At 41.0% G+C, this 13,572-nt stretch overlaps 1 protein-coding gene across 1 annotated transcript in view; it reads right to left on the reverse strand.

Annotated features, from left to right (window-relative positions):
- Positions 1-5,891: 5,891 nt before the first annotated feature.
- The window catches only part of FRAS1 (Fraser extracellular matrix complex subunit 1), a 185,924-nt gene continuing 178,243 nt past the window's right edge, over positions 5,892-13,572 (reverse strand). The window contains exons 68-70 of the mRNA XM_029911919.1: positions 13,317-13,522; positions 10,450-10,596; positions 5,892-8,314 (exon numbers count right to left, since the gene is read on the reverse strand). Coding sequence (XP_029767779.1) covers positions 7,718-8,314; positions 10,450-10,596; positions 13,317-13,522 — 950 coding nt within the window. The 3' untranslated portion in view covers positions 5,892-7,717. The remainder of the gene's footprint in view (positions 8,315-10,449; positions 10,597-13,316; positions 13,523-13,572) is intronic.

The following is a 13,572-nucleotide window of genomic DNA, read 5'->3' on the forward strand; positions in this document are numbered from 1 at the left end:
TGACCTCTCGAGGTCCCTTCCAGTCCTAGAATCTATGAATCTATGAACAAAGGGAAAAGAAAAGAGTCGCCCTCTCTATTAATGTAGAGTATCTGGAACCTGAGAGAGATATGGGCTCACTTTGTTTCACTGCCATCTGTCCCTAAAGACGGGGTTGCATTTTTTTCCATCACCCTATCCTAACTTCCCTTTTAGATTCTGGAGCTTTGTAGAGTTTGAAACCACTCCAGACCCTGGTGTCCTTTGTTCATCTGTTAATCTTTGATATGCATAATTCCACATCTTGCTAATGAAAACGCACAGGAAATACTGCAGGGTCAGGTCTAGATAATAATATTTTCAGTACAATGTGCACCCTTTTGGGTTGCTGAGATTGTCAAGGAGGTTCACGAAGTGTCTGACAGTGGTGGCTGCACACTTTCATTGTTAGACTTTACAGATGTACCTTTAAACAAAGGCTTGCTTGAAAGAATATGATCTGATCAAACTGTGCTTGACACCTTGAAAATATTGCACACGGTCTTCAGTGATTTGGTGTTGGGGGTGAAAGTAGAAAAGTCAGTTCTGAATCCTGCTCAGCTTCTGACATTTTTAGAGGCTTTTTTGGATTCCAGATGGGCTCTTGTTTGTCTGCTTCAAGAGAGATTTAATCTTTAGAAGGCAATGCTAGCTGTGAGGTGTTGAAGCAGCCATTTGATGAAATTTTTCCTATGGGTTACTGGGACTGGTGGCTTCAAGCACTGTTGTGAGGGTTTGCACTTTAGGATAGGATTAACTCACTTTGCACCTGAGAAATTCAGACTTGCTATAGTCCCTGCTCAGAAGATCAAAGATTCACTTCTGAGGTGATACCTTCTGCGGTCTTTTTCTCTCCTCAGATTGTTAATGCTTACTAACCTCCTATACTGGGGATTGGCAGAGGGAATGTTATGAAAGAGAAAGTTCTCCAAATATATTGACCAAAATTTTCAGAAGAAACTGGTGATTCTGGGTGCGTGAGTGTTTGGGCATCCAATTTGAAACACCTGAAAGAGACCCGATTCTTTAAAAGTTTCTGCAGATGCATTTTTGGCTGTACAGTGTCCAGGTCATATTTTGTAAAATAATAATTTGTGTTTACACTGTTGTGCCTGGATGGAAAATCATGATTTAACAATTAGGTCTGTGTCAGGAGACAGTGGCTAGCTCTATGAAGGACACCTGGCAAAATTCAGAGGCCAGTTAAGAATGAAATAGGGTACGTTTCCCACACAGGAGTCAAAGGGAGGCTTTCCAGTTTAAAACACGAAGCTTGGCAGGTGACTGTGTCTGTTCCTCCCTCCATAGGGACTTCACCCGATTTGACATTTGTTTAATCAGATTTATTATGAAGGGTCTTGTGTTTCTGACAGTGAAATAAATATTTGGATATTGGATGAGAGAGCGAGCAAGATAGTTTAGTTTGGACACAGCACGTGCATATTCATCACACGTATAGTGATACAACTGCTTTGCTTCTGTCATTACTTATGACAAGTTGTGATGAAAATCTGGCTCTTCTGAATAAGTGATTTCTTGTGTGGTGGGTGCATCACACCCACCACACAATGGATCAATCACCAGGAAAGGATTGGAGCAGCTGGAAGGGAAGATGGGAGGCCACATCATCCAAGTGAAAATTTCATTTAGCACTTTCCAAACGGCTATTACAAGTTTCAGTTCAATACTAAGTTTGGCAGTGGAGGAAAGTGTCTGATGGATCTAATTCTGAAGCAGTACAGCAATGAAATGAAATGAAAGAAAGAAGAGTTGAAACTGCTAGAGACCAGTTGAAGGGATCTGATAGAGACTATTGCAGTTTGCACTGGGAATTTTAATGCTTGTCAAGCTTCTTTACTTTCCTAGGTGAGCTAGTCAGTTCAAAAGGATGAGTGAATTCCTCAGTTTGCTCCAACTTGCGGAGTTCAGCATCCCTGCAGAGGTGAGATGGTTTGGTTCGGTATCTGGTGTGGAGTGTACTTGCCAGGAAATGACACCAGTAGCCATATTTTGTAAGTCAATGGAATCGAAAGAAAAAGGGACTGAAGAGCAAGCAAGAAGGAAAGAAAAAGAATGGATAAAAGGAAAGCCAAATATGAAAAAAGGAAAACCTACTGAGAGAAGGAATAGTAGTAAAATTTTTAAAAATTCTAAGAAATTTAAGAGAAAAAAGTAGCACAACTTTTGATCTACACTCTCTTGTTTAGGAGGAGAATTGTTATTTGTGAAAAGAACAGGAGTACTTGTGGCACTTTAGAGACACACAAATTTATTTGAGCATAAGCTTTCGTGGACTACAGCCCACTTCATCAGATGCAGGTAGTGGAAAATACAGTAGGAAGATATATAGGTACACAGAGAACATGAAACAATGGGTGTTACCATACACACTATAAGGAGAGTGATCAGTTAAGGTGAGCTTTTATCAGCAGGAGAGAAAAAGAACTGTTTGTAGTGGTAATGAAAATGGCCCATTTCCAGCAATTGACAAGGAGATATGAGGAACTGTAGGGGGGGAAAAAATAAGCATGGGGAAATAGTTTTACTTCGTGTAATGGCCCATCCATTCCCAGTCTTTATTCAAGCCTAATTTAATGGTATCCAATTTGCAAATTAATTCCAATTCAGCAGTTTCTCATTGGAGTCTGTTTTTGAAGTTTTTTTGTTGTAATATTGTGACTTTTAGATCTGTAATCGAGTGGCCAGGAAGATGTAAGTGTTCTCCAACTGGGTTTTGAATGTTATAATTCTTGATGTCTGATTTGTGTCCATTTATTCTTTTATGTAGAGACTGTCCGGTACATTATACATTGGCCAAACTGGACAGTCTCTACGTAAAAGAATAAATGGACACAAATCAGACGTCAAGAATTATAACATTCAAAAACTAGTTGGAGAACAAATCATCAACTGATGAGTGCTCGCCCGTCGACTCCGGTACTCCATCAGAACGAGGAGAGCAAGTGGAGTCAACGGGAGAGCATCAGCTGTCGACTTACCGCAGTGAAGACACCGCGGTAAGTAGATCTAAGTACGTCGACTTCAGCTATGCTATTCACGTAGCTGAAGTTGCGTATCTTAGATCGACCCCACACGGTAGTGTAGACAAGCCCTTAGGAGAATCATTCATTTCGATGAGGAGGATTGAGATTTCCCTGTTGCACCCAACTTGCGGCGTTTAGCTTTTTTTCAGGAAATGGTGATAAATGATATGTGTAATGGCTGGAATTTTATGTGGCAGTCATAGTTTTTCTGTGGAAAGAAGAAAATGAAAAGAAAAGTGATGGGACACTAGATAGGGAGGGCTCTGATTTACTACAGAGCATTTTTTCCCAGGTGTCTGGCTAGTGGGACTTGTCCACATGCTCAGCATCTAACTGATCATCAAATTTGGGGTCGGGAAGAAATTTTCCCCTGGGTCAGATTGGCAGAGACCCTGAGGGTTTTTTGCCTTCCTCTGCAGCATGGGGCATGGGTCACTTGCAGGTTTAAACTAGTGTAAATGATGGATTTTCTGTAACTTGAAGTCTTTAAACTATGATTTGAGGACTTCAGTAACTCAGCCAGAGGTTAGGGGTCTATCACAGGAGTGAGTGGGTGAGGTTCTGTGGCCTGAAATGTGAGAGTGGTCAGATTATGATGATGATCCCTTTTGACCTTAAAGTCTATAAAAATATAGGCAAGAGAAGAAAGAAAGGATGATGGAAGGAAAAAATCCCAGATTTCAATATTAAAAAAGAAACAAAATTTTGAGAAGAATTTTAAATAAAAAAGAAAAAGAAAGTAAGACGTAGTGGGACTGTCCAGGAATCAGTCTCTTGTCTGGGATTCACAGATTGGGACGAGGAAGTAGTAATCTGTGGAGGTGAGTAACCCCACCTAAATTCCTGAAGTCTGTTTCTAAATAGTTCTTGTAAAATGACTGAGGAGACACTGATAGCCTTTGGAGTTTAGCTAGATATGAGGTAATTATTTTTAATTTAATGTTGAACAACCATAACCTGATTGCTAATTTAATGGGAAATAATTAGGGTATAACTGAACTTTTGGATAACACTGTGTGTGTCCAACTCTAAGACATCTTTCTTCAAAGCACTGACTCCAGAGTGATTCGGGTGCTTCATGTGTGTCATGAAGAATTAAATAAATTGAAAGCTTGTATCAAAAAGTAACCAAAATGTTGTTTATTAGCAAAAAAAATTGTATTGTGACATGTTGTACTGCATGGAAAAAAAAAACATTAACTCCATAACAAATAGAGTGATATTCAAAATACATAAATTATAATGAGATTCAAGAAAACAGGTTGACAGCACCACAAATGATATATTCAGATCATATCAGACAGTCTTCACGGGGGGGTGCAATGCACAGTAAAATAAGTGAAGGATATCAAAACATATGCACACATAAGGTCAGAAAAATGCAGTCATACGTAAGCCTGTCTCAACATTATTATTTCTCAGGAGCAAAAATATATAACGTCCCCTGTGTCGTCCGGTTAAAACAGTTGTACCAATATGGAAAACTAACATTGCACCTTGGCTCTGTTTTTATTTATACAGCACCATAATACACAAGAGAAAATGAACTTCCAAGGTTTTATTTGTACTAATTTCAACGCTTTAAAAAGTACAGTAGGATTTATAACGCATTAACAAGCAAACTGCAGAAGCTGAGACTATGTGGGTGCTACATATTTGAATGAAATGTAATACCACCCATGTTCTTTAATCAACATATATAAAACACGGCTGACAATTGTGAATAAAATGATTAAGTCACGAATCCAAAGCTTCAACACTTCCATTTTAAGTGTACGTCTAACAGATCGGATATTGACAATCAAAGTGAGATGAAGGAACACCCCAAATTTTGCAGGCATTTTAATTTTCCATAGGCAAATCACTATTGTGAGGTTGTCATAATTAATCTGCTGGGGGTAGTTCCTGTATTTATTTTGTGAACATTACACAGGAGGGATGCCAGGCTCTATTATTACACAGTGTTGTGTGAAATCGGCTGGCTCTACTGCCGCTTTCCACCTCTCAGCTTCCATAAACATATGCATAAAACTCCCATTTAACACTAGGATAGATCTGGTGCTAGGCACTGAGCAACTCCGTGCTGTTCAGGACACAAAGCAGACAGTCCTTGCCATGCAGATCTTACAGTCTAAAACAATCACCAATGGGAGCAGTCTGCATGCATCACAGGGAGAACAGACCCTCCCCTGTAAATATTTAAGCTAAATAATCAGATCTCACCTCCACTCAGAAAGTGCACATTACATGTTATATTTACATATATTGTCCAGTTGCTGTTGAATCTGTGGGAAAACAAACAAACAAATACCCTCTGGCCAAATGCCTAATAGACCCAGAAAAGTAATATCAGATCTTTGACAACCCAAAATATTGCTTGTTTAGGTATGTCTGTGTGACCTTGGTATGAGTATGTAGTGGTGAACCAAGTGCCTGAGCTACCAGAAACAAACCTGAAATGGTGCCACATCAGGAAATATAATAATAGAGATGGGGGACACAGCTAAAGGAATCACAGTCACACTTCATAGTGATGTTCCATTTATAAACAGTTTGAAAAGGGTTAATACATGAGCAGCGATGTTATAAGCCTGTTGCATCCATAAGGTACAGATATTTATCAGCACATCAGTAGAATGTGTCAAATGATTATAAACAAACCCTTGGCCTCTATAACAATTGATTAACCATTGTACCCTAGTGGCTACTGAACTGTCCCCTGAGACTCAGGAGACTAGTCCTGGCTCTGCCACTGGGGTCTGCTGGGTCATGTTGGGCAAGTCAGTTCTCTTCTCTGTGCCTCAATTTCCCCATCTATAAAAAGGGATAATGAAACTGACCTCCATTATTATTATTTACTAAAACATCTATTGATTTGTAAACTATTTATAAATGGAACCTTACAATAAAGGGTGAATGGAATCACTAGACACCAGAGTTGCAGTTGCTCTATTGCGGTCAGAACAAGTTTTGGATTTTTTTTGTCCCTCCATTTTAAAAAAATATTTTAAAATGAAGAGAACCTTCTTAAAAACTAAGACACATGTTGTTCGGTGGGTTTTTGTAATGATATGGGAAACCTAAAACCCTAAAATTTGCAGGCAATAGAGAATACCAGCTGCTTTATTTCCAGTTTGCACAAAGCTGGAATTCAAAGCCTGGGGGATGAGAGTGTGTTCCAGACTTCATGCAGTTTACAGTGCACCCAGGAGTGTAAAGGTTACTGATGAGTTCGGAAATCAGTGCAGATAAGGCAATATTGTTTAATAAATAACAGGCATGGCGTGCTTGTGCACACTATTTTCTAGTGCATCATGCAGTAGAGCAACTGTTCCATTTGTACTGTATGTGATTGAGGGTCAGGGGAAAAAAGGTTTGGTATCTTATCAAAATCAAATATCAGTTTGGAATAATGCTAAGAGGTTCATTAATGTCTGTACAGCACCATGAAAATGTAACACTACAGTACAAAAGTGCTCAGATCATTGTAAGCAAAAGTTAGAACATTTCAACTGCTTATCCTTATCAATGGTTCTCACTCTTTTCAATACTAGGACTCTCCTCCCATAGAGCTGGGATTTAGCTAGGACTCCATCCCATTTAACAATATTGTGACCCACAACCAACTGTCTGCAACCCCCAAGTAGACAACTCCCTCATCTAGACGGCTCCAAGTAGTTCTTTGCATTGACTTCGTGGAGTGTTCTCAATGAAAGGAATTTCAATCTTATAACACAGCAGAGAAATCTGCTGCTGCTGCTGACTGGGAGACCAAACAGAGATGATTTGGGGTTCCAAACTTCACTGAGTTGGAAGGATACGTGGTGGGATTGGTGGTTCAAAGAGTCAGAGTGAAGTCAATGGGAGTTTTGCCATTGACTTCAATGGGACCAGGATTTCACCCTAAATCTCCAGGACAGAGAACAATAGAAGATTCACACTCATTTGTGAGTGACAATCACTCCAGTGCAGAAGGTCCTGGGCACAACTTAATTCCCCTTTAACATGGGGCTTAAGTGATACCCGCTGCTGTGTGTGGGCCCTCTGCCTGGGGTGATTTTCTTGAAGAGCATTTCACTCCCACGCAGATCATCCATTGAGAAGATACTGGCATTAGTTTCAGAACTGGCTGTGCGTGCCTGTATGCTTGACCAAAACTGTCATGTTCTGCATGACGTCTTCCAGCAAAAAGGAAGAGCAAAGGAAAGCAGTATAGAGTGGAACTGAATAGATTCCAGCTCTTCTAAGGATCTTTGCTAAACACTGTGTCTGATCTAAGGATACTGCACTGGCCTGTTGATCTTCCAGCATTATTAAACCCCATTAGAATGAACTGTTCTTATTAGAATCACTGTAGCGCTTACGTAAATATTTGGCTGCCAGGAATGCTGTTATGAAAGCGGTACAGCGTAAAATAGAACTGAGGGTTGGTAGAGATACCACATGAAAGTTTCAATGTTTTCTGCCCTGGGTGTGTCACACAATCCTGCTTTGAATGAGGTAGCTCAGTTGTGAGTTGAAGCATGGGAGGATGCATTGCTGTCCACCACTCAAAGCTATATTCTTCCCTTTTCCACCAGATTATAAAAATACCAGTAAATTTTTAATTTTTTTTTTACAATTTATAAAAAGCTTTTACAAAAAAATGTGCACTCTCAAACTTCTGTTCCATCATGTAAATTGTTGTGAACTTTGACCTCTAAGTTCACCTGTTTGACCTTAGCACCTTTGACCTTGTAGGCACCCTCATTGTCACTTAATATATTGATATTCCTCACAGTGCAGTATTGTCTGTTTACGTTCTTCTCTGCCCTTTCGGTGTTTTTCTTGGGTACTTCTATCTTGGTGTTGAGAGGATATTCCTCCATGATATCTTTGGCAGGCTTTTTCTTCTTCTTCTGCTTTCGACATTTCCTGGTTATGAAGCAAACTAACAGGAGCACAAGCAGCAGCAGCATGATGGCAGCGAATGCACTTCCTATGGAAGCCCCTGTTTGTGATAAGGAAGCAGCCGCTACTGCTTCCTGAACCTCCAGGCTCAGCGATTTCATGTTGGTGCCATTCTTGACTTGGTCGCCTTCGTTGTCATAGATCAACGAGTCATCCAGAATCAGTCTGCCGTTGTTGTCCACCAGGTCCCTGCGGCTGCGTTTCAGGTGGTGAGTGAGAGACCGTTGAACACGGGGCCCTGCAATGGTTTCTGGGCCAATTATATAGATCACCTGAAGGTACCACTGGTGTCCAGCTTCCACCTTTATGACAGAACATACACACAAGAGACTTTACTCTGGGACTTTAGCTAAAGTGATGCTAGAATTCTGTTCAAAGCAGATGGAAATGGGCAAAGTGCTACTCTATAAGCCAGGGACAAGTGCATGTTATAGGTGCCTGTCTGTGCCTGATTCACAGATGATATGGGTCTGTTACAGTCCTCTAGGGTGACCAGATGTCCCAATTTTATGGGGACAGTCCTGATTTTTGGAGCTTTTTCTTACATAGGCACCTATTACCGCCCCATCCCCTGTCTCGATTTTTTCACACTTGCTATCTGGTCACCCTAGAGTCCTCGGGGAGCTTTAGCTCTGGAAGTGCCCATTCAGTTCTCCATGCATTGACCACGATGGAAGCCATCACACTATCACATAGTTTGGTGACCAACAGCAATATATTAACTATTTGAGCTGACCAAAAAATGGGGGCAAATATTGCTCAGAATATTGTGTCAATATTTTGTTTCAGTGTTAATCATTTTTAAATGTTCTGTCCAGTTCTAGAAATAATAATAATACATAGCTGGTTGGATTTTTTTAAAATTTCCTTTTTTAATGACATTTTGTGTCAACATTATTTGTCTGACCCCCAAAAATTCATAATTTTTTCCATTTTTATCTTCTGAAAGTTTGACAGTTTTTGATTTTTGAAAAAAATTAATCATTTCACATTTTTTTTTGAAAGAAGAGTAAAACTATTTTTATAAATTTGTTTACTGTTTTGGACCAGCTCTGATAACTATGATGATAATACTAATAAATTATTCATAAATAATAACTATTTTAAAAGAGACTCTTTGCTGAATGGCTTGGAGAACTAACTGTCATTACAAATATTTAATTACAAATATATTTTAAAAACTAAATACAGCACTGTCTTAGGAAAGGTCAAACAAATAAATCCGTTCTGGGAGTTGGTGGGGAGCTGAACTGAATTTCTGATCTCCAGTTCATGTGCTGGAGTTTGTCTGAACAGTATTCATTGTCTAATTTAAGGTCTGATCCTGAAGAGTGCTGGGGAGCCCTAAATCCAAATTGAGTTCAATGGGAAAATGTGGGAAAAGTGTAGGGGAGGGGAAGATAATACATATTTATAAAATTCTCCCATCTAATGCCTCTTGTTCCAACATATGATTGGCAGAGGCCCTGGGGGTTTTTCGCCTTCCTCTGCAGCGTGGGGCATGGGTCACTTGCTGGAAGATTCTCTGCACCTTGAAGTCTTTAAACCACGATTTAAGGACTTCAGTGGCTCAGACGTAGGTTTGATACAGGAGTGGGTGGGTGAGATTCTATGGCCTGCATTGTGCAGGAGGTCAGACTAGATGATCATAATGGTCCCTTCTGACCTTAGTCTATGGTTCTATGATATGATGATTTTAGAGTGAGCTGAGATGGATCTCAGGGAAGAGCAAGTTCCTTGTCCGAGAGCCCACCATGGCAAAGGTGTGATCATGTGCTGACTAAGGAGCTGAATCAGTGGGCACTGGAGTCAATAGGAACCTTCAAATTGATTAACATACAGCTCCTGTAAAACCCACTGATAGATAGCGTCCTTCATATAGCTGTTGACAATGTAGGTCTCACCTATATTCTAGACTTGCTCATTAAGTCGTATCTTGCTGGGTAACTGTGCAGAGACAGCACCCACCTTCTAGGAATTCCACCTTTGTAACTGAGTGGTTTGATCCAGGGAGAACTGCTAAGTACTCTAAATTCCTACTGACTTCAGGATCAGTTAAAGGGACTCAGCACATTCACAGACTGAACACGAAGGCCCTGGGCTGTAATTCTGGAATCCACTTCCTACCTGAAGATTAGCATTAAAGGAAGTGACTATGAGCTGGGTTCAATGAGACTCTGCATGGATACAGAGACTTGTGCTAGTGGGATCCCAGTACAGAATTAGGGCCCTAAATTGTTGACAAGTGTTTCTGGCACTAGGAAATATGTGCTGCTTTTGTCCACAGAAAATTAGATAACACTGCAAGGCTTGCTTTAGTGTGTGTTGGACTTGTATACATGCAGGGTCAGGCCTAGAGTCTGTAAAGCACAAAGTATCTTGGACTGTCTGTATAACAAAGTTTGTTTTGTGGTACTGTGCATCTCATGCAACACACCTTGTAGAGAGCATCCACTTTCATAGTAAATCCATCCACTCCTGGCATGCTGCTCACCAAGTGGAAATCAGACAATTCAGAGACAAAGTGGGCATCAAAAGGTACATCGTGGAAGTACTTATCAGTTACTTCAGGTTGGTTTCGGTCCTGGAATTTACAGAAAGCAATATGTACTGAAGAAATGGGACCACACACTATGGGTGACACATACATTAGTAACAAACTGGCTACCAACAACTACATGACAACTGAGATTTGTCAAAGTTGACTTTTTGGTTAATGTGTTATAGGAAGCAGCAAAAGGACACAAGAAGAGCATCTCTCACTCATGTCTTTGTGCCTCCTTCCATGCTGACCCAGCACGGCCCTCTTCCACTCTCTTCTTGTGCATCTAAAGGCCATTCTCTTGAGTCAAAAACTTCCTTAAAACACACTCCTTCCTTAACTCCTGGTGCTAATCCAAAGACATGTGTCCCTATTCCTAATTTTTTCCTTTCATTTTTTCCCCAAGAGAAATTTTAACCATTTTTTTCCATAAATTATCCAGTTGCCGTTATTTTCCCCAGAGAGAAACTTCTGTGCTCCTGTTAAGAGTCCTGCTACTCTCCCAGTTTCTTACTTCAGCTTCCCTTCTTCCTGCAAAGACCAAACCACAGCCAACAATTCCCTGCTGAACTAGACTCGGGAGGACTTCACTAAAAAGGACATCATCAAGCGGTGCTCAATCAAACATAAAAATGAACACTGAGGCCCTAATACAGTGATGAGATCCATGCGGGTATGTGTCTGGGGCTCAATACATCAGCCACCTGAAGCTAAGCATGTCACCTCTGCAGATCTCTCAGAGGGGAAGCAAGAATCCAGGTCCAAGAATAATGCCCCACATCTCTCAGCCAAAAGTCAAACCCAAGTCCATGCAAGTGGTTGTGCAAAGTGCCAACTCCTAGGACTTAGGAAAGAATAATTTTTAATATAGTGCATTTCACAGCATAGGAAGTACACCGATATAACGCTGTCCTCGGGAGCCAAAAAATCTTACCGCGTTATAGGTGAAACCGCGTTATATTGAACTTACTTTGATCTGCCGGAGTGCGCAGCCCCGCCCCCCCGGAGCACTGCTTTACCGCGTTATATCCGAATTCGTGTTATATCGGGTCGCGTTATATCGGGGTAGAGGTGTAATTATAATTGTAATTTGATTTACAGCATTTGATATTTTGTTTGTAATAGATCATCCCTAGATTAGGTTTATTAAACTAAACACCCCAGTGCTGAGCGTAACCAGCCTAATATATAGATGCATGAAAATTTACTCAGAATACTAAGGGTACCTTTTATTATGCTGCTGAATGGTAGCATGGCTGCCATCCACACCCCTGAGAAATGTTAAACTCAAAGTCTGCACTTACAGTTAAACATGTGATGTGCACTAGTCACTATTTCATACAATGAAAGGGGATTTTTGTTAAATTGATGAGGAAATGTCCTTCTATATGCTGAGGGGGCTGTTGTTATAAATATATTTGTATAACCCTTCCTACATTAAAAATGAGGTCCAAATCACAAGGACTTTCCTCCATTTTTCCTAGTCCTCAGACCAATGGGAAGGTGTCTGAATAAGGAGTGAGGAAACGATGGGTAAGGTCTACAGGATTTGGACTTATATTTAATATGCTATAAAACCCCCACCCTCCTGCCTTTCACATAGCTGTGCAGTAAGATGCTACTTTCATTAAGAACATATAAGAAAAAGTGGGATACAGACAGCATCATAGGCAAATATTTCAGTGAAACCACACAGAACTCAAGGTGTGTCTACACTACAGGTGAGAACCTCACCCCTGCTCTGCTCCAGCCCACTTATGCCGCATAAAGGGGCTAGAGTGGCATAAAAGAGCCCGAAAGGCCTTGTATCCAGGCAAGGGAGGCTTCCCCAAGTGCTGGCACTGAGGCACACAGGTGTAAGGCTGCCTCCAGGGGATCCCTTTAGTTAGCATGCTGAAAACTGAAGTGTGCAGCTCAGGCTAACAACCCTAGTACAAACCTGCCTGATCCCTGGGTACATACTCGGGTGGATAGCCTGATCTGCCACAGTCACACTGCTATTGTCTGTCTACCTACACTGGGAACCATGTTGCAAAGTTGGAGACAAAAAAGCCTGGTGTAGACAAGGCCCGAGGAGAGTGATTGAGCAGACTAAAAAATGTGAGCTATGGATCAAACAAACAGCCTGGGTTTAAAAGTTACAGGGTGTCTGTGAAGAAGAGAAAGCGAATTTAATGCTCATGAAAGATGCTGGATCAACAACCCTAGAACATGAGGTTGTTTTATACACAGAACGTGCACTGTGTGGCCAACAGCTGGGCAAGCTTCCAGTCAGGGCCTGTCTACGCTAGGAAAACGTGGTGCCATTTCACGAACACGTTAGCTAAACACAGGGACCGTAGTGTTACCCACGACAAGCTAAAGTGTGTTTCAATGTCACTGCCCTTGTCTAAACGAGGTGCTGTTTAAAACATGCTATTTAAGATGTGTTAGCTATTGTGCTTGCCAAATGGCTCATTTTCCTCATCTGGAATGGGCCTCATTGTGCCTCACCCCTGACCTGGGTTAGAAAGTAGTTTTGTCTCCATCTCCAGTCAGTAATTTTGTGATGTGAACTGTGTCTTTGAGATTTGCTCAACCTCACTGGCTCTCCATGGAATTTTATCAGACCAAAGGCAGTATTAGAAATACAAAGTGTTCCTGTCACGGATTCTCACACAGTTTAGCAAAGAGATGGTTCCGGAATCTGCCCTGACATAACTACCCACAACTCCACAGCTGCCACAATTCCATGTCACAATTTTGTCCAGTGTACAACCTACCAGTAGCAGAAATCTGTGTTTTAGGTGCTTGTTGGGTTGAATACAGCCATACTGTGGCCCCTCATTATAGATTGTTCCAGTAGGGTCAAAGAAAGGCACATAACCATCCTTGCCAGTACAGAGATAGACTTTTTCCAGCTGCAGTTTGTAGGCAGCATTTAGATTTTGTTCAGGATTCCAAAGCACACGGCCATATAGGATTTGACCTGAGAAGGTTGAGAGAATAATAGTCATATTTATATTCATGGGAGGAAGA

Source organism: Terrapene carolina, unplaced genomic scaffold, assembly GCF_002925995.2.
Source record: "Terrapene carolina triunguis isolate 2854851 unplaced genomic scaffold, T_m_triunguis-2.0 Scaffold136, whole genome shotgun sequence".
Classification (NCBI taxonomy): Eukaryota; Metazoa; Chordata; order Testudines; family Emydidae; genus Terrapene; species Terrapene triunguis.